At 38.2% G+C, this 25,243-nt stretch overlaps 1 protein-coding gene across 1 annotated transcript in view; it reads right to left on the bottom strand.

Moving 5' to 3' along the window:
* The window catches only part of IRAG2 (inositol 1,4,5-triphosphate receptor associated 2), a 79,950-nt gene that overhangs the window by 40,740 nt on the left and 13,967 nt on the right, over window positions 1-25,243 (bottom strand). The window contains exons 9-15 of the mRNA XM_079937348.1: window positions 24,509-24,608; window positions 22,437-22,571; window positions 21,575-21,685; window positions 20,396-20,559; window positions 8,682-8,796; window positions 8,096-8,258; window positions 674-735 (exon numbers count right to left, since the gene is read on the bottom strand). Coding sequence (XP_079793474.1) covers window positions 674-735; window positions 8,096-8,258; window positions 8,682-8,796; window positions 20,396-20,559; window positions 21,575-21,685; window positions 22,437-22,571; window positions 24,509-24,608 — 850 coding nt within the window. The remainder of the gene's footprint in view (window positions 1-673; window positions 736-8,095; window positions 8,259-8,681; window positions 8,797-20,395; window positions 20,560-21,574; window positions 21,686-22,436; window positions 22,572-24,508; window positions 24,609-25,243) is intronic.

Raw genomic sequence — 25,243 nt, forward strand, 5'->3', positions numbered from 1 at the left:
AGATTTTTTCAGTTCAACTTATTGTAAGGGGATTTTTAGGCACTCTGCCTAGCTTAATCTCCTACATGAATTTTTTTTTCTCCTTAAACAGATGTGCCTGCATTATGCCCTAGAAACAGATACATGCAAATATCACCCTTCTCTCTTTCCTCCTCCAGCCCCTTCCCTCCAGTGCCAACCTTGCTGTTCCTTATGTTCTTTATTTATGAACAGAAAGGAGAAATTCACCAAGTGTCAAAAGGGAAAGAAATACATTTAACTGTACCATGGATATCTTGAGATATCCAGACAGAGAGGAGTTGAAAGTTTAATTCAACTAGGAGAGAAAAGAGACAGCAACCATCAAAGCCCACTCAAGAGTCTCAGAAAGGAGGTGCCTAAGGCTAGCAAACTGGCCCTTTGCTAACAGATACAGTTCTGAAATGCTTCCTCTCTGAAAGATGTTATTAGGAGCCACGCACTCATGTGCATTCTCCCCTCCTGTTTTGCTAAATGCTTTCAGTGCATAAGAAAACAAAGTCTACCAGAGCATCTTTTCTAACTTGATTATTTAATTTTATGGCTAAAATTATTATATATTATAACTTAGCTTCAAAATCTTAACACCAACTGGACAACTTGCCCACAGTAAACACATATCACAGAGGTTTGGGTCTTTTTGTTTGCTTTTTACCTGAAACAGCAAGCCGTGGAGTTGTCCTTTAATTAACTTCTTTCTTAGTGACTCAATTGTTGCTATAAAGAGAATTTATAACCAGATTAATACGACAATTCGTAACTCCCTTTTCCCTTAGTTCATTTTGTAAACTTTTTTTCCTAAAGATTTTTTGATGTGGAAAGATTTTTTGATGTGGACCATTTTTAAAGTCTTTATTGAATTTGTTACAATATTGCTTCTGTTTTGGTTTTTTGGCCCCGAGGCATGTGGGATTTTAGCTCCCCGACCAGGGATCGAACCCGAACCCCCTGCACTGGCAGATGAAGTCTTAACCACTGGACCGCCAGGGAAGTCCCATTTCATAAACTTTTAACAGCTTTCAATTTGAGGCCTGAGGAAAGGAAAGAGAAAACAACGGCTTCTGAGAATGACATTCTCAACTCATGACTCGTGAAACTGGGAAAGCAGAAATAAAACAGGTAGGAGCGGGCTTCCCTGGTGGCGCAGCGGTTGAGAGTCCGCCTGCCGATGCAGGGGACATGGGTTCGTGCCCCAGTCTGGGAAGATCCCGCATGCCACGGAGCGGTTGGGCCCGTGAGCCATGGCCGCTGAGCCTGCACGTCCGGAGCCTGTGCTCCGCAACGGGAGAGGCCACAACATTGAGAGGCCCGCGTACCGCAAAAAAAAAAAAAAAAAAAAAAAAAAAAAAAAAAAACAGGTAGGAGCAACTAAACCATTATTGCCCTTGAGTATTTAAAATTAACCTTGATAGATGCAAGTGAATTATCTTCTAGAAGTGAGTCACAGAATTATTCATGCTAAAAAGGGAATACACCTCAGAGGTCACTCGGTCCAACCTCCTACCCATGGGGAAATTGTCTCTTCAGTAAGCCTCTGCTTGAGCTACAAGCAATGGAAGCCCTGGAAATGGAGTCATAGAATCCCAGATTCCTACAAGTAGGTCTGGGATCATGAAGACACTGATATCCAGAAGATTTAAGTGGATAAATGGTTATTCGTGGAGCTGAGATCAGACTCATAGGACAACGCTCCGTTCACTATACTCTTTTGTGAAATTAAAAATATGTGTCTCTCTACTTAACTGAAATCTGCTTCCCAGTAACTTCCAAATTGTCCTCTCTGGAATAATGAAAGTGATAAAAATACCTATCTAACTTCTTAAGTTAAATAGCCACATATTACTTATTTGACAATCTATACCCTTTGAAAGATAGCCAAGAACCAGAAAATAGGCTGAAATCTTGGGAACAAACAAAATAGATGTTGATATCCATGCCCTTTATCCATGCGGCAGATCCTCACAGTTCACTCAGACAGTGGGCTCTGAATTTATACATAATTCTCACAAGCTTGACTGTTTTCTCAGCCCACAGATGATTAAAAACAAAAATTAAATGAGGGTACGAAGCTCTGTTAGATGGAGGTGTATTAATAGCTGCCATTTAAAAAAAAAACCCACTAACAGCCAGGAAAATTAACAGCAGATACTCTGGTGTCCAAAACACGTAGAAATCTGGTGCTTCTTATTTTAAAGACCAACAGTTTTATATCTCAGTAGCCTGAAGAAATTCTGCGCCATGAAAATAATACTAATACATGTGGAAATTACAGAATCTAATTATAAATATTTTTCAGGGATAAAGAGCTTGAAAAGCTTCAATTATGTGGAAAATTCCCCATGTAAAATTTATTTTGTAAGAATATTTTTTTGTAAAAATAACATTTCCCAATTAAGCTTGACAGTGTTTGTGAGGCCCACAAGGAGGAAAATATATTTTTAAACTATTTCCAACATATGTAAGTTAAGAAAAATTAAACTCTTAATACTTAGAACTCTAGTAAAGATTCAGTTTTTAAAAATTCTCTGTGTTAACTGTATTAAGAAGTAAGGCTCTGTCCTCCTCCTGACCTATATCTGAGCAACAGCAATCAAAGTTTTCAGAAGTGGCCAACATTATGCTTCTGAAGTTGTGTATCTCAAAACACTGTTTTTGAATTTCCAAATTAAGCTTGTGTTCAGAAGAAATAATGAGTTAGTATAAGACTGTCTAAATTGCCCATCTGCTTTCCCACCAGGCAATCTTGATTTTTAGAAATAGTCCATCTCAAAACAAGTTCCAAGTTGTAAACCTCATTTCAACAGATGTTTTGTGCAATGGGTAGCAATTATTTTCATATGTTTCATAAGGCGAAACAAGCTGGCTTATGACGTTAATTTGCATGTACCTTTGCATTCTTCTTTATGTGTTTGGAGTTGGACCTGCCATGTCTCTAGGGCATTTAGGTTTCACATGGAAGCAACTAAAACAATGGCCACTGTTTCCCCTGCTGTTGCCATCTGTGACGTAGGATGAGAACAGTTGTCTTGGATACATTTTCTTTGAAGGAAGCTGAGATAAAACAACTTTCTAAATGACTATGCACTAAAGCTTTCAGGCAAAGGCCCTGCGATTAATTGGCTGCTGAAAATCAAAACCATGATAATGAGCTGTAATAATGTTAGGTATCAATAAGCGTTGACGTTTATGGATTATGGACTTCATAACACTGTAATATAATGTGTTACTCAATGTTCTATAGCATTGTGCATTACAAATATTAAAGTTCATTGAAATCCATAGACTAGAAGAAAATAATTCACAACACACGTATCTGTCAAAGTTCTTGTATCTAAAATATATAAAGAAAAGAAATCCTACAACTCAGTAACAAAAGGACAAGTGACCTAATTTGAAAAAGGGCAAAAGACTTAGATACTTCACAAAGAAGATATACAATGGCTAATCAGCCCAACAAATTAAAATCACAGTGAGATACTCCGTCGTGCAGAGAAAATGAAAAAGACTGACATCACCAAATGCTGGGGTTGTGGATACCTGAAACTCCCACACATTGCTGCTAGGAGTGTGAAATGCTACAAACTCTATGGAAAACCGCTTGCAGTTTCTTAAAAAGTTAGAATTACAGCTCTACTATGATCTAATATCTCTGCTCCTAGATATTTATCCTAGGTTAAACAAAAACACAGGTCCACACACAGACCTATACACAGATGTTCATAGCAGCTTTCTCCCTAACAACCCAAAACTGTAAATATTAGGTTGGCCAAAAAAGTTCGTTCGGGTTTTTCCATAAGATTATGGAAAATCATCTTGGCCAACCCAATCATTTAGATGTCCAATAATAGGAGAAAAGATAATCAAATTGTGGAATGTTCTTACAAAGAAATATGACTCCACCATGAAAAGGGCATCCCATTGATAAATACAACATAGATAAGTACTACGCTCAAGGAAACACACACAGACACACACAAAAGTATATATACTGTATAACTCAATTCTAGAACAGCCTAAGCTAACCCACCAGTGATAGAAATCAGATCAGTGGTTGCTCCTTGTGGTGGTGAAGGTAGAAGTGGGGAGGAACTGTTTTCGCGTACCGAAAAACAAACAAACAAACAAAAAACTACAACAAGAACGATAACAATGGGGCTTATAAAATAAATAGGGTTAGGAAGAGACCACTAAAAATGTATATGCAACATTGTAACCAGAGCGCTAACAAGCACAATTAGTAGTAGTACTTAAAAAGATAACATGGATCACTGAGACATGCAACGTAAAATGGCTAAAGGCTGACTCCCAGGATGCTAGAAATGCACAAAAACATTGGAGTGGAAATGCTGGTGACACTTTAAATGGCACAGTGCTGGTGGGGTGCTGAGAAAATGCAGATGGAAGTGGAACTCTGAGGCAGTGGGGCTGCTACAGCAACGCGGGCAGGAATACAACCTGCCGCAAAACGGAGCTCTGCGGGGCTGGGATGGCGCGTCTCTGGGAGGGAGGCCCAGGTGCAGACCCTTGTTTTTTTTGTTTGTTTGTTTTTTTTTTTCTTTTTGCGGTACGCGGGCCTCTCACTGTGGTGGCCTCTCCCGTTGCGGAGCACAGGCTCCGGACGCGCAGGCTCAGCGGCCATGGCTCACGGGCTTAGTTGCTCCGCAGCATGTGGGATCTTCCCCCACCGGGGCACGAACCCGTGTCCCCTGCATCGGCAGGCGGACTCTCAACCACTGCGCCACCAGGGAAGCCCAGACCCTTATTTTTAATTTTCTTAAAATAAAGGTGAAAGTCTCCTGCTGCCTGTTAGCAGCCAAGCTGAGGGCTTTTTCCTCTCCTGCTGAAGGTTATAGTTGTATTCCTACCAATCCAGGTCCTAGACCCAGGAAAATTGTGAATGAAATGCCCATATTATCCTTACACGTCTTCACCCATTTGTCAATCATGAAAGAGACAATTTACGTTATAGAAACATACTCTAGCAGAATAGACTGTACCCAGTATGGCCAAGCATTAGCCACTGTTTGCATTTGTTACGTTATTTGTAAATTAACAACTCTGGCATTTTCTGGAAGAAGATACTGAGGCTCAGAGAGGGAAAGAGATTTGCCCAACTTTATCAAAGTCTTTTGTAGACTTAGAATCTAGGTTTGTTTAACCTCAAATCCCATGCTCTTTATCTTTGTGCAATACTTTCTCCTAGATTATTTCATCCATACCTGCATCTTTCATTTGGGAAAATGTAGGCCCCCATCCCATCAGAGCTGTCCAGCAAGCTGTATTTGACTTTGGTTCTCTCCTTGGTGCTCACCCCAACACCTGTGTTTAAGTGTCTCCATCACCTGAATCCCCCTTCCTGTCTCATTTCCCTCTTGTGTACTGACTGCTCAGGACATGTGGCTCTCATCTTGCATTCATCCTCAAAACCGTAGGCTGTTATCTGCCCCACACATCATGCCCTCCACGCTAAGAATAGCAAGCTAGAAGAGAGTTTCCAGTGAGTTCATCTAGGTGAAAGCCTTCTCTTAACTATAAAGTTCATATCAGATACTATGTTCAAATAAGGAATTATAATATACAGGAGCTTCTCAGGCTCTCTCTCCAAAGAAATATTTATGGTTTCTAAAGGAAATACAGTTTCACTCATTGTCTGTTGAATAAGCAAGTCAATGAAGATCTTACGTAGATAAGGGCAAAAAAGGATGAATACTAAAGGGGTGATAGCTTGGATTAGATCATTTAGTCTACGTTTCCTGCACATTGGATTCACCCTAATATGTTGCATGCATGCCCTAGATCTAAGAAGCTTTATTCCTTTTTAAAGCAAACATTCATTTACATATGCACTGTTGCCTTTGTTAAGATACTTAGATACATATGAAGAAGCAGAAGAAAGAAAATATATGTTACCGTTCAAGAAATTTACTAGTTCTAATGGTGCATTTCAGGGGGGCAAGCAGGCACACTAATTACCTCATAAATCAGTTCAGTCCTGATGGCAACTGAAAACTGGAACAATATTATTTATTCAACATTAAAATCAGGTATCTCATCAGATGTCATAAGCGACTTCCTACTTCCAGTTTGTGAACATTGTCATTGACCTAAACATTTGGACACAACAACTGCATCCTCACACAATTTGCTAATGACCCTGTCTTAGATGCAGCAGAAAGCAATTGCCGTAACACTTAGTGAATTTATGAAGCTAACCGGAAAGCTTCACAAGAACTAAGTGGATTTAAACAGTTTTGTTGTCTGACTCAGAATTCAAACAGTATGTGATGGCAGTGGTCATGGTGGAATGTGTGAGGATGTGTTTGTGTTGTAACTGTCCTACCTTGTTGACGTTTGTTCACAGTCTATCTGGAACATCTGCTCTATAGACTTTTTGAAAATATGTGCTACCCTCTTCTTATAAAGGTTGATTTTTAAGGGCATTATTGGAAAGATCTTCGTAAGCAAAGGGTCTTAAGAGCAAAATGTTGATAGGTATGCCTTCTTTGGGCAGCAAAAGATACTAACAAGTAAAGGAGCTAATAAAGCCTGTGAGACTGTGAGCAATTCAAGACAGAAAGGAAGCGTCCACCCTACTTTATCCAGCCAGAAAAAAAATACATGCATTCAACATAGGGCAGCTTTCATATTCTATTTTAAATGATATTTGGACCAACTATCCCCTGAGGATAGACTGGGAAGACACTAGCAAGTTCATAACATTGAGAATGTATATTTTGGAATAAGTTACAAAGGCTGACTTTTCCAAGAAGGTACTACAAGCCATAGTAGGTTGGAGGAGGGGATAAATCCTTTGTTTTATAAAACTATGGGGTATAATATTGATTTAAGCAAAGGATAAAAATAACTGGATCAAACGATTGGACCTCTAAGCACAGCGTCTAAAGCAAACACACCATAAACCAAATTTGGAATGCCTTAACGAAGGCATGTTCATGGCTCAAAATTAACAGCTCCAATCACAAGGGGACATTCTCCAATGCCCTCTGAGCAATACAAAAAAATAACAAAGATTATGTAATTTAAAGCATGCTTGACATTGTCTGACAGAGTTAAGCAGAGTAAAATGACACTTACTGTTATTGAAAATGATCAAGTTCTACAAGGCTTAGAAATAACAATAATAATAAAGTGTTGAATAACCACTGCTATCTTAGAACTAGCCAATTCCTTTAAACTCTTAAAGAGCTTTCTCAGATAACAGTAGAAAGGGTATAATAAATCCAAAACAAACACAAGTCTGAAATTTTCCATCACTAGCTTACCTTAAGTTTCTATTTAGTTATTACCCAAACCAATAACTTTCTATAAAAAGAAACTTTATACTGCTAGAACGAGAAGCTGGCTGGACAAAGGCAGTTGTCTGATAAATGGTCACATACATAAGCTTCATTTTTACTGAACCATGTTTCTAGAATAAAATAAGCTTAAAAATAATCTGACCTCTGTAATTTGACAATTGTCTTCTCACCCCAGTCCTCAGTAAACGCTTATCTACTTTTAGGTAAAATGGCAAATGTTCTAGTTTTTAAAGTAAAATATATAGGTGAAGAACATAAAATTTTAAAAGAATTTTCACACATATATAATATTTTGATACACATTGAATTCATAAGTATTTTGCTCAACTCTAAAATTACTGCTTAAAAGAAAATAGAGAGGCAGGGCCTCTTCTACCATATGATGGGTACAAACCAGCTAATAAAGTCAGAGTAGAATATGTAAACAATTTGCAAGTTCAACTATCTCATGCATACAAGATTTTTTTCCATGTTTACTTTTACAGATATTGAGAGGTTTTGTTTAATTTTTAAAGAAATAACAGTCATGGAAAAATCCAGCTTGTAGTAGACAACCAAAAGGGAAAGTTAATGGTTAAATCCAGCCACCTAGCCACTAGGCAGATCTCTCTGGAAGCCTATAACACTGCTTCTGGAGCCATTTCATCAGCATGAATTCAGTAATAAGATAGCAGCTGGAATCTAGAAAAATGGCTGTAGTCCTTCTGCCCCACCTCAGAGTGGACCGAATTCAGACATAACAAATACTTGCTACTCACTTTTCGGTTTTCTTGTCTTCTGCTCAAGTGCCTGGCAAGTGTTCACTAACTCAGTATTTATAGTCTGGAGATTTCGTTGATCCGAAATTGCTTCCTCTAATTTACGCAGCAAAGGCTTAGCTTTTTCCCTGGCAGAGTGGGCTGCCTGATCTCCATCCTCCACCTGGATACCGACAGTTAATGCTGGATTTTAGCAGGGTGGCCGGGAAAGAAAGCAATTGAGCACTCACTCTTATGCACACGAAACTGAAAATGTGCTTTTCTTCTCAGGGAAGTGATAAGCTTCCACTGAACTTCTGCAATTCTGTGTTTGCATGGGCTTCGTATGCCTGAGCTATTTCTACAGCGGCAAAAGTCTTGGTATGTCAAGTCGCCTCTTTCTGCAAAGTTGCCTCTTTCATCAGCAGGCTGTTGACACCGCCTCTTACAACTCCCCCTTTACTTCCTCCGCTCACTGCTAGTCGAGAGGGACTGAACTTTGCAGTTCCTCTTTGTTTTTTTGGTTCCTCCTCCATTTTTACTTCAGGGTTTTAAGGACATCTGAGGAGACTTCCTGTGCATATAATGTAGTCAAAGGGCACCTTACCTGCTCCGCTGCCCCCTCCAACCATTGGCTGGCTTCTTGGACCTTCTTCCTGAGGATGGCTTCCTGGTTGACAGCATCCTCTTGCAGTTGTGTGATGGCTTCTAGTTGTTTCTGCCTAGTTAAAAAAAAGTCCAAACCACAAGCTGTCAGTGACATTTCAACTAAGAGTCACCCCCTGGGAAGTTATGACAAATTCAAACTTAATATACTTCCTCAGAGATGAGAGGAAAAAGTGAAAGTAATTACAATATAGAAAAATGCTTCACAAATATAGAATTTTAATTAAAGCAATCGTATTGATCACTGAGTCTGATAACCTCACTTTACAGATAAGAACATTTAGTTTCCTATTCTACACTGGAATATTCAGTTCCCCAAAAGCTACATTAATAGTACTTAGCTACGTTGGCACTACAATAAGGTCACTGTGACAGGTACCATATTTACATAGCACAGCTAGCTTTTTCAAAAAAAAAGAAAGGAAAGGAAAAGCGAAGAAAGGAAAAGAAAAAAGAGAGAAAAAAAGAAATAAGTGCTTTGTTTCGTGACCTTAGCCTTTCTCCTTAAGAATTGTCAGTCATGGTATAACTATGTGCCATGAGCACCGGAAGGGCTGCTCCCAAGAGCAGACAAAAGTTAGCTGTTAGTATTTCCACTGCAGTCCTCTCTTTTCTAAAGCCTTTCCCCTCCCTTTCTTCTTCACCCCAAATCTCTTAGTGTTGTTATGTTACTTCTCTTTTGGATCCAACCCTAATCCCCCAAATATATAAAAATGCATCTGTTAGCTGATGAGATTATTTAAACCATGTTATATATCAATATATCAATGGCTATCTGGAAACAACGTGACCTGAATAAGGATCTTAGCTCAAATGAATGAGAACCTTTGGGAGTTTCAAAGCAGTGAGGAAGACATTGTCAGGTTTAGGCCTTGTGCGTACCTCTCAAATGTTAATACATAGTCAGAATCCCATTGTACATTGACATAAATCCAGCCCTGATTACAAGAAGGACCATGTGAGAGACAAAGATGGTTTCAGAGAATGCTTCACCACTATGGTAAGCCAACAAACAAAACCCTAACCAAAAATAAAAACAACCTAACAACCTAAACACACATTCTACTGAGCACTGTCCAACAGCATGTAGTCAGTTTTTTCTTTTTTTTTTTAAATTGTGGTTAAGAACATTTAACATGAGATCTGCCCTCTTAGCACTTGAAAGTGCACCATACAGTACTGTTAACTATAGGTTCAATGTTGTACAGCAGATCTCTAGAACTTATTCATCTTGTGTAACTGAAACTTTATAGCCGTTGAATTACAACCATCCATTTGCCCTTCCCAAGCCCCTGGAAACCACCATTCTACTCCCTGCTTCTGTAAGTTTGACTACTTTAAATACCTCATATAATCGGAATCATGCAGTATTTGTCCTTCTCTGACTGGTTTATTTCACTTATCATGATATCCTCAAGATTCATCCACGTTATCACATGTGGCAAAATTTCCTTCTTTTTCGAAAAGCTTTCAAAAACATTTTTTAAAAAAAAAGCTGAGTAATATTTCATTGTATGTATATACCATATTTTCTTTATTTATTCACCCTTAATGAACATTTAGATTGTTTCCACATCTCTGCTATTATGACTAATGCTGCAATGAACCTGAGTGTGCAAATATCTTTTCGAGATTTTACTTTGAATTCTTTTGGATATATACCCAGCAGTGGGATTGCTGGATCATATGGTAGTTCTATTTTTAATTTTTTGAGAACCTCCAAACTGTTTTCCATAGCAGTTGCACCATTTTACATTCCTACCAACAGTATACAAGGGTTTCAATTTTTCTACACCCTTGCCAACACTTGGTATCTTTTGGGTTTTTTTTTTTTTATAATAGCCTTCCTAACAGGTGTGATTCATTCATCATTGTGAATGACTCATTGTGGTTTTTAATTGCATTTCCCTGATGACTAGTGATGTGGAACATCTTTTCACGCACTTGTTGGCCAATTTTATATCTTCTTTGGAAAAATGTCTATTCAATTCTTTTGCCCATTTTTAAATTGGGTTTTTTATTGAGTTGTAGAAGTTCCTTCTATATTTTGAATATTAACCTCTTTTCAGATATGTGGTTTGCAAATATTTTCCCCCATTCAATAGGTTACCTTTTCACTCTGTTAAATCTTTTGCTGTGTGCTTTTTAGTCTGATGTAGAACTATGTGCATATTTTTTCTTCTGTTGCTTGTGCCTTTGGTTTCATATCCAAGAAAGTATTGCCAAGACCAATGTCATGAAGCTTTTCCCCTAAGTTTTCTTCTAGGAGTTTTACAGTTTTAAACCTTATGTTTTAGTCTTCAATCCATTTTGAGTTGATTTTTGTATATGGTGTAAGATAGGGTTCATCTTTATTCTTTTGCATGTGGATATCCAGTTTTCCCAGTATCATTTGTTGAAAAGACTATCCACTCTCCATTGTGTATTCTTGGCACCCTACTTGAAGATCAATTGACCATACATGTGAGGGTTTATTTCTGGACACTCTATTCTATTCCATTGGTCTGTAGCTTTGTAATATATTTTGAAATCAAAACGTGTGATACCTCCAGCTTTGTTCTTCTTTCTGAAGATTGTTTTGGTCCTTTGTAGTTCCACATGAATATTAGGATTGTTCTTTTCTATTACTGTAAAAAAATGTCATTTGAATTTTGGTAGAGATTGCATTGAATCTGTAGATTGTTTCGGGTAGTACAGACATCTTAACAACATTAAATCTTCCAATCCATAAACACAAGATGTCTTTCCATTAGTTTGCATCTTCTTTAATTTATTTCAGTGTTGTTTTATAGTTTTAAGTATGCAAGTCATTATCTCCTTAAAGTTTATTCTTATTTTATTCTTTGGATACTATTTTAAATAGGATTGTTTTCTCAGTTTCCTTTTCAGAAAGTTTATTATTAGTGTATAGAAATGCAACCGATTTTTGTATGTCGGTTTTGTATGTTGCCACTTTGCCGAATTTGTTTTAGTTCTAACTGCTTTTTGTGGAGTCTTTCTATATACGGATCATGTCATCTCCAAACAGAGATGATTTTACTACTTCCTTTCCAATGTGGATGCCTTTTATTTCTTTTTCTTGCCTAATTGCTCAGGTTAGTACTGAAAGTACTACGTTGCATAGAAGTGGTGAGAGTGAACATGCTTGAGCTGTTTCTGATCTTAGAGCAGAAGCTTTCAGTCTTTCATCATTGAGTATGATGTTAGCTGTGGGCTTTTCATATACGACCTTTATTATGTTGAGGTAGTTTCCTTCTATTTCTAGTTTTTTGAATATTTTTATCATGAAAGGTGTTGAATCTTATCAAAAGCTTTTCTGCATCAATTTAGATGATAATGTGCTATTTATCCATCATTTTGTTAATGTGGTGTATCATATTAATTGATTTTCATATGTTGAACCATCTTGCATCCCAGGGATAAATCTCACTTGGTCATGGAGTATCAACTTTTTAATGGACTGTTTAAAATGGTTTACTAGTATTTTGCTGAGGATTTTGTATCTATATTCATCAAGGATGAATAGTTTTCTTGTAATGTCTTTGGTTTTGGTGTCAGAATAATGCTGCCCTCATAAAATGAACCAGGAAATGATCCCTTATCTTCAATTTTTTGAAACTGTTTCAGAAGGACTGACATTAATTTTCTTTTAATGTTTGGTGATTCACCAGTAAAGTCATCTGGTCCTGGCTTTTTATTGGTTGGGAGTTTTTTGAATACTGCTTCAACCTCTTTACTAGTTATGAATCTGTTCAGATTTTATGTTTCTTCCTGGTTCAGTCTTGATAGGTTGTACGTTTCTAGGAATTTATCCATTTCTTCAAAGTTTTCCAATTTATTGCTGTATAATTGTTCACAGCAGTCTCTTATGTCCCATTTCCCCCCTGGTGGCATCAATTTTAATGTCTCTTCCTTCATTTCTCATTTGAGTTTTCTCTTTTCCTTAGCCTAGCAAAAGATTTTCAATTATGTTTATCTTTTCAAAAACAAACAAATCAAGTTTCATTGATATTTTTAAAATGTTTTTATATTATCTATTTTGTTTATTTCTGCTCTAATCTTTATTATTTCCTTCCTTGTGCTTACTTTGGACTTAGTTTTTTCTTTTCTTTTTATAGTTCCTTGAGGTGTAAAGTTAGGTTGTTTGAGATCTTTCTTCTTCTTCTTCTTTTCTTTTTTTGGCTGTGCTGTGCGGCTTGCAAGATCTCAGTTACCCAGCGGGCCTCTCACTGTTGTGGCCTCTCCCATTGCAGAGCACAGGCTCCAGATGCGCAGGCCCAGCGGCCATGGCTCACGGGCCTAGCTGCTCCACAGCATGTGGGATCCTCCCGGACCGGGGCACTAACCTGTGTCACCTGCATCGGCAGGCGGACTCTCAACCACTGCGCCACCAGGGAAGCCCCAATATATTCTGTAGCTATTTGGTGGAATCCTTTATATATGTCTGTTAGGTCCATTCTATCTATAGTATTGTTCAAGTGTGCTGTTTCCTTATTGATCTTCTGTCTCAATGTTCTTTCCATTATTGAAATCAGGGTATTGAAGTCTCCTACAATGACATTATATTGCTATCTATTTCTCCCTTTAATTCGGCCAATGTTTGCTTTATATATTTAGGTGCTCTGATATTGGGTGCAATTATATTTATAATTGTATCTTCCTGGTGAATTGACTCATCGTTTTATAATATTCTTTGTCTCTTGTGACAGATTTTGACTTACAGTCTATTTTTTTGGACATAAGTATAGTCATCCCTGTTCTCTTTTGATTAGCATTTGCACATAATCCCTTTTACCACGCCTTCACTTTCAACCAATATGTGTTCTTAAATCTAAACTGAGTCTCTTAGAACAGTAGGGAGATGCCTTAAAAAACTAAAATAGAGCTACCATTTCAACCAGCAATCCCACTCTTGGGCATATATCTGGAGATAACCATAATTCAAAAAGATACAGGCCCCCCAGTGTTCATTGCAACACTATTTACAATAGCCAAGACATGGAAGCAACCTAAATGTCCATCAACAGATGAATGGATAAAGAAGATGTGGTATACATATACAATGGAATATTACTCAGCCATTAAAATGAATGAAATAATGCCATTTGCAGCAACATGGATGGACCTAGAGATTATCATATTAAGGGAAGTAAGTCAGACAGAGAAAGACAAATATCATATGATATCACTAATATGTGGAATCTTAAAAAATGTCACAAATGAACTTATTTACAAAACAGCAACAGACTCAAAGACTTTGAAAACAAACTTATGGTTACCAAAGTCGAAAGGTGGGGAGAAGGCATAAATTAGGAGTTTGGAATTAACACATATATACTACTATATATAAAATAGATAATCAACAAAGACCTACTGTATAGCACAGGGAACTCTACTCAATATTCTGTAATAACCTAAATGGGAAAAGAATCTGAAAAAGAATGGATATATGTATATGTTTATACATATATCACTGAATCACTTTGCTGTACACACGAAACTAACACATTTTAAATCAACCATACTCCAATACAAAATAAAAATTTTTTTTAAAAATGAATCTCATAGACAGAATATAGTTGGATCTTGTTTTTTAATCCATTCAATCTGCTCTATGCCTTTTATTTTGGGAGTTTGATCTATCTACATTTAAAGTAATTATTGATAGGGAGGGACTTACCATTGCCATTTGGTTAATTGTTTTCTGTCTTTAGTTCTTTTGTTCCTCTTTTCCTGTCTTCCTTTGTGTTTCATTGATTTTTTTAATATTGATATTTTTTGATTCCTTTCTTTTTCTTTTGTGTATCTTTTATAGGTATTTTCTTTATGGTTACCATGGGACATACATAAAACATCTTACAGTTATAGTAACCTATTTTAAGCTGATAACAACTTAACTTCAATCACATACCATAAACTACACTTTTACCTCTCTGCCCCCCATTTTATGTTTGATGTCACAATTTATATCTTTTTATATAGTATACCATTAACAAATTTTTATACTTTTGTTTATAATACTTTTTTAAAACTTTTATCCTAGAATTAAAAGTGATTTACTGTGTTTGCCTATATATCTACCTTTACCAGTGAAACTTACACTTTAATATGCTCTCATATTGCTGTTTAAGGTCCTTTTGTTTCAACTTGAAGAACTCTTTTTAGCATTTCTTGTAAGGCAGACCTAGTGGTAATGAACTCCCTCAGCTTTTGTTTGTAGGCAAAGTCTTTATATCACCTTCATTTTTGAGGCACAGTTAGTTTTGCTGGGTATGGTGCTCTTGGTTGATAGTTCTTTACTTTCAGCACTTCAAATATATCATCCCACTCCCTTCTGGTCTGCAAGGTTTCCGCTGAGAAATCCACTGACAATCATGAGATCTCCCCTGTACCTGACAAAACCCTTCGCTGGCTGCTTTCAAAATTCTCTCTTTGACTTTTGACAATTTGATTATAATGTGTCTCAGTGTGGATTTCTTTGGGTTCATCTTATTTGAGATCTGTTAGGCCTCCTGGGTCTGGTGTCCTTCCCCAGATTTTGGAAGTTTTCAGCCATTATTTCTTTGAATAACCTTTCTGTCCCTTTCTTTCTCTCTTCTCCTTCTGGGACTCCCATAATACATATATTGGTCTACTTGATAATATCCCTTAAGTCCCTTAAGTTTTCTTCACTCTTTTTCATTCTCTCTCTCAATCTCTTTTTTTTTTTTTTTTTTTTTTTTACTCCTCTGACTGGATAATTTTCAATGACCTCTCTTCAAGTTCACTGATCTTTTCTTCTGCATCTGCTATTGAACTCTTCTGGTAAAATTTTCAGGATTCTTCTGCTCCAAGATTTCTGTTTGGTACTTTTTGTCTCTTTGTTGACAGTCTCACTTTGTTCATGCATTGTTCTCCCAATCTCATTGAACAACTTTATGACAGCTATTTTGAATTCTCTGTGGGGTAAATCATTTATCTCTGTCTTATTAGGTACAGTTTTTGGAGATTTATTTTGTTCCTTTGTTTGAGACATATTTTCCTGTGTCTTCATTTTTCTTGACTCTTTGTATTGGTGTCTTCACATCAGAAAAAAGATCCACCTCTCCCAGTATTAGCAGACTGGACTTATACAGGAAAAATTCCTTACCAGTCACTTTGAGCAGAGATTCTAGGAGCCTCTCAAATCTTTATGTTGGTTCAACCCACCATTTCTGTTCTTAGTGGAACCTAGGCATCCAGGGTATAAGGGTCCCATCATCGTTCTAAGATGGGTGTGACAGAAGCCAGTCTCTTAGGAACTGCCCAGAATACCTGGAATATTGGATGTGTGATCCAACTCTTTCCTTCCCTAGGGAGAAGCTGTGATCTGGAATTTTTTATCCGCTTACTCTGCTCTGAGCTAGGGGGAGGGACTATGATGAGTGCTTGTGTGCCAATTCAAACCATTGTCTTTGTTCTCAGTGTCCCCCAGATGTCTACAGTACACCCAGTTCTGTCTTCATTCTGAGACAGGTAAGACAGAAGCTGGTATTTTGGGCAGCCCTCAGCAAAGTTGGAATGTTGGGCACAATAGTCCAACTCTTTCCCTATTCAGGAAAAAGCTAGGAGCTGGGGGGTTCCTTCTGATCATATAACACTGTGCCAGGAGCAGGAATTATGGTGCAAGTGTATCTAGAATTTTCCTACCATCTTTGATGTGGTTGGTTACCCATTATGGTTACCCAAGGTGAAGGAGCCTCTTAAGTATTAGTTTCTGGGTTTCTCACAAAAGGAATTTGCTCATGTATTACTGTTGAGTCAGTGTACCCATTGGGAGAAGGAGGGTCCAGTGCTTCCTATTCCACCTTCTTGCTGACATCACCTCCTCTGTTTTTTAAGACATCAATTTTATCTACTTTTATCTTTTCTGGGAATAGTCTAAGCTATCAGGAGTGTCCATTATCTTTCAAGGGGAAGCCAAAGGACTGTAAGGCCCAACAGAAACCCATATTTAATGATACTAAAGCTTTTAATCACTTATATGTATTTGTACCTATAAGACAATAACATTTATTTACTTTATGAAGCACAGCAGCCTTAGAAAAAGCTTTAAAAAATTAGATAGTACCATTCATTAAAGATATTCAACAAATGTTGAAACTTCAAAGATTTTTCTTCTATAGAGATTTTCATTATCATGTTGAGAGGCATAGTAGCTTTAGCTTTGGGTGTGCGTGTGTGTTTAAATTCAACAACTCTCCTTGCTAACATGTCCTAATGCTAAATCTTGATTTTTTTACTCCTGCCACGTCTGAGTCTCCCCCAGACTTTGCCATCTAGCACCCCATTTACCTAGTTTTCAGACCAAAACCACCTAAGTCAAGGATGATTCTCTTTCTTGCATTCCCACATCTAATTCACTAGTAAGTCAGATCTGATCTATCCTCAAAATATAGTTTGAATCCAACCATTTCATATCACCTTCATAACTATCACCCTGGCTCACATTATACTCCTCACCTGGACTATTACAATAGCACTTATCTCAGGGGCTTTCTTTTTTTTTTTTTTTTTCAGGGGCTTTCTTGACCATGACTCAGTACATATTTTATAAACTAAGCGCGCACGCGCGCGCGCACACACACACACACACACACACACACCTAGCTGAAACAAAAATTTTATGATATATTACTTACACTTACTATATACAATGTATTCTGATATTTTTATATTTATTTTTTTAAGTGGGTCATAATCCAGTAAATTGATTTCAGGATCTCTAATTGGTGATCTGTTATTGAAAAATACCTCTTCTCACTCGTCTCACTGCTTTCACTCTTGCCCTCTATAGACAATTCTCTACATGGCAGCCAGAATGATTTTTCAAAACACAAGTTATATTACTTCCCTGCTTGTAATCCTCCAATTGCTTCCCATCTACTCAGAATAAAACCTCAATTCCTAAACATGAACTGCAAGGCTGTGGACCTGACCCCTGCCTATCTTTCTGACCTCATCTCCTACCACTGCCCAGCACTCATCCCATCCCTGTCATGCCGGCCTCCTGCTGCTCCACAAACATACCAAGCTCGTTACAACCCCAGGGCCTGTGCACTAGCTATTTCCTCTGCCTAGAACACTCCCCAGATCATCACATAGCTCACTCTCTCACTTCATTTATCTACTCAATTTATCATCCTTCAGACAGGCCCTTCCTGACCATTCTTTCTAAAATTAGGTCCTGGTCATCCTTGGTCTTCTTATCCTGCTTTAATTTTCTTCATATCACTTACTACTCCCTGGGATCATATTATATAATTATATGTTCATTCATTATCTGTGTCCCTTGATAGATGTTAGTTTCATGGAGGTAGAGGTTTCTGTCCTATTTTCTATAATTCCCTAGCATTTAGAGGGAAAACAAGTCTGGCAAAGAGGTGGCACTTGGATGTACAAACGCATGTACAAATGATGACATGTTTTTCTCACCAAGCCTTCCAAAAGCCTTTTTTTTTTTTCTTTCTTTCACTGCCTCTCATTGCCTCACTCAATTCTTTCCATTCCTCAGCACTGGAGTCTGTTTCTCTTGCACCAAAATGGAAGCTTTCTCCTCAGCAAACAGCTAACTCCTGAAAGTTTAATTTTAATAAATATTTCCTACTTCATCTAAATATAGAATTCCCTCTCACCACCACAAAATACTTCACTCATGTTCTTATTCATAGTTAATACCTATAGCCAAATCATTTTGTGTGTAGCCTCTATATGGCTTTGTGTCCTTTAAATTATGTTTAGAAGGCAGGGGCTAAGCCATCCTTCCACTGATGAGTATTATTTTGCCCAATGCTAAGTTCCTAGAATATTATTAATAAATATTACATTCGATTTTAACAAGTAGAAGGTGGGGGATTAATAGTTGAAAGAATATAGGTTTTGAAGTAGACCATATCTAGGCCTGATCCCAGCTCTCACTTAACCCCACCAGGGTAACCTCTCTGGAGACAAATGTGTGTCAAATTCTTAGCACTACATGCAACACAATGAGCTCTCAACAAATCGTACCTACTATTATTTAACTGGGCCGTTTGTGTGTCTAATAGGATAATACAGAAGATTCACTTACTCCTAGATGACTCCAGTGCAGGCCTCTCTCCAAATAGTTCTTTGTTGCTAAACGGAAGAATTTCAATGCTCCCTTTTGTGGAGATGGTATCTGTGTAAGGAAGCTGCGTATCTACTTAACCCATTCCTCCTTTACCACTATGGGGAAGTCTGGGCTCCCGGTTTCTTTTTTTTTTTTTTTTTTTTGTTTTTTTTTTTTTTGCGGTACGCGGGCCTCTCACTGTTGTGGCCTCTCGCATCGTGGAGCACAGGCTCCGGACGCGCAGGCTCAGCGGCCACGGCTCACGGGCCCAGCCACTCCGAGGCATGTGGGATCTTCCCGGGCCGGGGCACGAACCCGTGTCCCCTGCATCGGCAGGCGGACTCTCACCCACTGCGCCACCAGGGAAGCCCTCCCGGTTTCTTAGGGAAAGCAGAAGATCATCTTCTGGAGAGTTCCTTCTGGTATTAAACTCTCTCTGATACCTAGTTTCCTTATTTGGGGGGAATAAAATAGTTTCTTCTTGCTATTTTCTTTCCGCAATCTTGGTCTCTAAGTACATTTTTTTCTTTTACTTTATTTAAATGAAAAATACACCCATATTCATTCATTCAGTCAGTCAAAAAGCATTTCTTAAGGGAATGCTAAGTAAGGCATTAGCAGCTATATAAATAGTGGTTAACAAAAGATCTAACCCCTGTCCTTGTTTAGTATGTGGTTTACACAGTGTACAAATTTCTAGAGTTTTCCCCAGAAAACATAATAATTAAGGGGAATTCCCTGACAGTCCAGTGGTCAGGACTCCGTGCTTTCACTGAGGGCGAGGGTTCAATCCCTGGTCGGGGAACTAAGATCCCACAAGCCGTGCAGTGCGGCCATAAATACATACACACATACACACACACACACACACACACATACACACATACACACATACACACATACACACATACACACATACACACATACATAAAACACAGGTACTTGAAAAAAAAAGAATTAAGGTGAGAGGAAGGATAAGATTTTAAGTCACTTTATATTTAGAGTCTTCTATTCCCTATGACTTCTTTCACTTGAAATTTAATTGACTAGGGCCCAATGTAATGCCTTGTACCCTGAGACGGAACATAAAGCCCAATGGGATAGGAGTCAACAGTCCCAGCATCAAGTCCTTCCATTAACAGAGCTATTCATAGATTTTCCGTTAATAACTCTCAGGTCTTGATCAATTCACTTTACATCCCTTTGCCCCAGTCCTCTGTAAAATTATGAGGTTTTACTAAATAATCTCTACGGTCCCTTCTGGTTAAAAGAATTCTATAGTCTGATTCCAAACTCCTTCTCTAGGGAAAAATAACTCAATATATGGATTTCCATAGATTTCAAGTTTACGACTTGCAATTTTGAATATATAAGTCAATTTCGTACTCTTTCACAATCCAAAATTGTCAGATAAAATGTCTTCCCTGAAAAAGTGTCATCTGAAATCAAGGTATATAACTTGAAAAAAGTAAATTGAATGTCACGGCACAATTACAAACATGTTACGTATATAAAGCATGGGTTTCTTATATATAAGGGATCATCACCTGGGAAGAAATTCTTTTCTGAAATAAAAATATTCCAGCCTGAATCTCTTCAGAATCTCTATCAATTCGGCAAACTCTTTATCAAAGGATTCTTTGTGGTTTCTCAAGCTGTTCAGCATTAATATACAAAGGTTTAGCTTCTCTTCCTTGATATATTTGAATTCCTATAAGAAGAGTCACAAAACAAACTCCACTGTTCCAATGTTAAATATAAAGAAATAAGAGGCAATATAACATGCTGTGGCCATTCCCACCTCAATAACGTTCACGGTTACTGGACTCTAAAATTCTAATTGAACAGATAGCAATTCTCAGTTGCCTACAGATTGATTATCCTGTGGGGTGATCATCTCAATTTAACAAGTACATATTAGGTACCCATAGTGTGCCTAAAATTGAGCTTTGCTTTCTTTTTCTTAAGATACGTGACCATTTCATCAATAATCACAATTGCTTTAGAATATAATGGGACTAGGAAATGCAATAAAATCAGTATTTGTTGATTACCGTATTCAAACACATATTAAAAACCTTTTTAAAAAGGTAAGTTTGGCAAGGGCTGAAATTAATATTCCAGAGTTTTCAGAGTTTACTTCATGCTTTAGCTTAACTCAGGGGGCTGAGAGATGTTAGGAAGTCGTCTGGCAGTCAAGAAGCAGAGATAATAAGTGATGGATAAATTAAAGAGATTTCTTTTTATATGCTTCCTTTCTAACAAAACTGGGACTAGCTACCTCAGAAGTTTCCGTTTTTGATACTCTGCTAATTTCTGGTATAATAAAACTGTCAGAGTCTCAGGAATAAGATTCTTTTGCACAATTATCATTCTATCAAAGTTAGAGAATTTTGATAGGAAAAATTCAAGCTTACACCAGCCAGTCCTCGCAAGGATTCAAATAAAATACACTTTTAATTAAATCAGCTTATTTACTCTTTGTCTCTCCAAGGCATATCCCATATCCTCACATCGTCTCTTTCATTTGTCACCCTCACACTCACACACACTTATCTTACCCATCACACTCTGTCACCCATATATGCACACTCCACACACATCGCCAGAATGAGATGGCAGACACTACAGTAAAGTCTTAGAAATGATACTGTGTATAATAAGCGTTACCTGGGCTAAGAAAGTAGAAGAAAAACCAGGAAAATCACAAACTATAGAACACTTACAGTAAGCTCGTTCTCCCACTTTTCTTTCACAGTAATTTCTGGATTAGTTGCCCTAGTTACGCACTGTAGGGAACTATCAATGAGTGTTTCAACTTCAGGAACATCTTCATGCTGAAAAAGAGTTCCACATCTTCAACCAGGAATTCAGTGAAAGCCATATGCAATTATATAAGAAGAAGTAATTTAGACAAGGTTTTGTACAGGTAATTTAGGAAGCCACCAGAGAGTTTCTTGTCATCTAAGGCCACCCAGTGGCTTTCCTTTATCCCAGGATGTTGCCATTGTAGACGCTAACTCTCATCAGGTGCCCCATACATGCTGAATATATTGGATAGAACTGTTTTCCAGAATAAAACCTACCCATTTTCATTCTCCTCTCAAATAGAAGGAAACAAGCATTTTCATGGATTTTTTTCATTCATCAAACTAAATACTACCTAGAATATGCTAGCTACTGTGAAAGGGACTGGAAATACCAACATGAAAATGTTGTTCTCTGTCTTTTCTGACCATCTAGAGTTTCCAGTCAAAAATCTAAATGGAGAAAGAGGTACTAGCCATTAGCCAGAAGGAAACTGTTCAACAGATACTGCATCTTCAGCCCTTTGATACCAAAGATTAACCTGTAGGAAAAACAAGCTTAAGCAATCCATATCTAATGGTCAACTCGTTAGTCCTGATTGACCCAGAACTAGAAGATCCACATCAGGAAGGTTTGAGAAAAATCTGCTCATTTCATAGTGAGATAAATCTGGGTCCCAACACACAGATATGCTTGTGCTCAGCAAACAGACTGTAGGTCAATTATCTGCAGACGTTCCTGGCCAGTGAAACAGCACAATATGCAGATGTTATACAATACCAGCTTCTGAAGCATAGCTGTGAACTCCACTCCCTTTTGTTCAAGTTCTCTCAGTAACAGCAGCATTTCTTGGTCCATCATTGTGTCCAGAGATGACAAGCTGATTAAATTGCACTGCCACTTGGTTTCATTGTTCTGAAACAATTACCAAAATGTCCACAACTCTGTCATCTTAATAAAGAACATTATTTTTATTTTATGAAAATGATGCCCATGGGTCGATGTAATTATCCCCATCAAATAGTTCTAAATAGTCTCATGAAATCCTCCTAATATCCCCCCAAAATTGTTTTCATTTTCTCTCTTAGATGGCTTTAATTTAATATTTACTCATTCTTAAGGAGAATTCAGGTATCCAATAGATAACATTTACATGTAGGTGATATTTTATGGCTCTAATTTTATGAAAAGAGGGGAAGGGAAAGAAATTCACAGAAAAAAATAACTGCTGGGGGGCATGCAGTAAATCCCATTGAAAACAGACTGGTTTCTTTTGTCTGTCCTCCACTCATAGAAGATACTCTCAGATGATATTTCACAAAGCAAATTTCTTTCTCTCAGAGCCTCTATGTCCTGTCATATTTTAGATATATGACAACAAAGTTAACTTTTTTCTTGCTATCTGTTGGAAGAAGGTCACAGGGCTCTTATTCCTGATTCCAATTAGAAGGCAGACTTCCTAATCCATTAGTGGGATAAACTTCAGAGCCAAAACATTGCCAGCTGTTTAACCCCTGTTCAGAACTCTAAAGCTTTACAGGATGGCATCTTGGCACCATTATTATCTCGGAGGACCGGGGATAAAAACACATTGCCGTGGCAGATTTGCCATCACTTCATTCAGTCTGGCAGTTTGGCTTGGTATCAAAAACACAGTAAAAATGATGAGCATCTGAAACAGAATGTCAGGAAAGCACAGCCCTCAGCAGAATGTTCGAGGCTGCCTGAGACGGCCTTAGGTGAAGGCAGCATATGTTGCCCTGCATCCTTGGCAGGAGAAATTCAAACAGCATTTGCCCCAAGGACATTCTCTCCTTTCAAGGTCATATCACAGCTGTCAACAGGAGGACATTCTGGGCATATCCATCATCTACCCAACATGGAAAGACCATCAAAGTAGCGAAACAAAGCAATTTGTTAATAAAACATTTCCTAACATAACAAGCACAAAACTGGAAAGTACAAAGGAGTAAAAATATAGTAGGGAGGTGGGTCCCAACATTTCATCCACAAGAAAGCTTTCGACTGTTTCCTCTCCTAGTGTAAAGAAATGGGTCTACGAACAAACTGGAGATTTTTTTTTTCTTTTTTTTTTTTTTGCGTTACGCGGGCCTCTCACCGCTGTGGCCTCTCTTGTTGCGGAGCACATGCTCCAGACGCGCAAGCTCAGCGGCCATGGCTCATGGGCCCAGCCGCTCCGCGGCATGTGGGATCCTCCCGGACCGGGGCACGAACCCGTGTCCCCTGCATCGGCAGGTGGACTCCCAACTACTGCGCCACCAGGGTAGTTCCAAACTGGAGATTTTAAAGCAATAATTCATTTTGCCATTTTAAAATTAACCCAAAACATATAAAAATGCTAATTTATGTTCAGAACATAATAATCAGTGTCATTAATTTGTGTTGGTACAATTACATCTTAAAGCAAAGAAATTTCATCTTGTTTCTGAGCATCTTTATTTTTGGTAGATACATTTACTTTGGGGGTTTGGAGAAATACTAAAAATAGTTCATGGGTCTCTACCGCTATCTTTCAGACCCCAGGCTGGGGATCACTGCAGGTAGTTTGTCCTGAAAAATATAAAGAATATAAAGATTTCTCAAGTCCAGATTCACTGAACACACATTTCCACAACCCCATGCTGGAGTCTCACTATAGTTTTCAGCCATAACTTGAAAAAGATCTGTTCTTCCAGGCTAAGAGACTTTAGACTTAGGTTCTATAAACTATCAACAGATTCCCTCAAAATGTCATGAGTGCTTTGCAGCAAGCTACAGAACTTCACTTAATAGCAAGCTATCCCACGTGGTGATTATTTTTTAAAGCCTTCCATTTGATGATAATCACCTACCTCTGCAGACTGAGCAAGAAAGAGTTCACAATGTAGAGATTTTTCTCCTTCAGAGTTGACAGTTTTATGCTCTCCACTGACATTCAACTGGATTCCATTCCTTGGGGAAAAAAAGGAAACAACGTAGTCGTCTGGTTAGGTACGCCTCCAACATTATGTTTTAAGTCACCACAATAAGGTTTATTTATCACCAAACAATCAGTGAGCGCCCATGTGTGCCAAGGATTGTATAAGGTACCTGAGAATACAGAGGGGAATAAGAGGTAGTCCCTGGGACTTCCCTGGTGGCACAGTGGTTAAGAATCCGCCTGCCAATGCAGGGGACATGGGTTCGAGCCCTGGTCTGGGAAGATCCCACATGCGCAGAGCAACTAAGTCCGTGCACCACAACTACTGAGCCTGCGTTCTAGAGCCTGCAAGCCACAACTACTGAGCCCACGTGTCACAACTACTGAAGCCTGTGCACCTAGAGCCCGTGCTCCGCAACAAGAGAAGCCACCGCAGTGAGAAGCCCATGCACGGCAACAAAGAGTAGCCCCTGCTCACTGCAGCTAGAGAAAGCCTGCGTGCAGCAATGAAGACCCAACACAGCCATAAATAAATGAATGAATGAATGAATGAATACATAAATAAATAAATAAATAGAAAGAGGTAGTCCCTGCCCTCCAGGAGCTGCACACACTAGTGACTCCAGGTGGTTGCAAACAGGTAAGCTATATTTTCTTTTTCTTAAGA

The sequence above is a fragment of the Stenella coeruleoalba genome (genome assembly GCF_951394435.1).
Source record: "Stenella coeruleoalba genome assembly, chromosome: 11".
In the NCBI taxonomy this organism is placed as follows: Eukaryota; Metazoa; Chordata; class Mammalia; order Artiodactyla; family Delphinidae; genus Stenella; species Stenella coeruleoalba.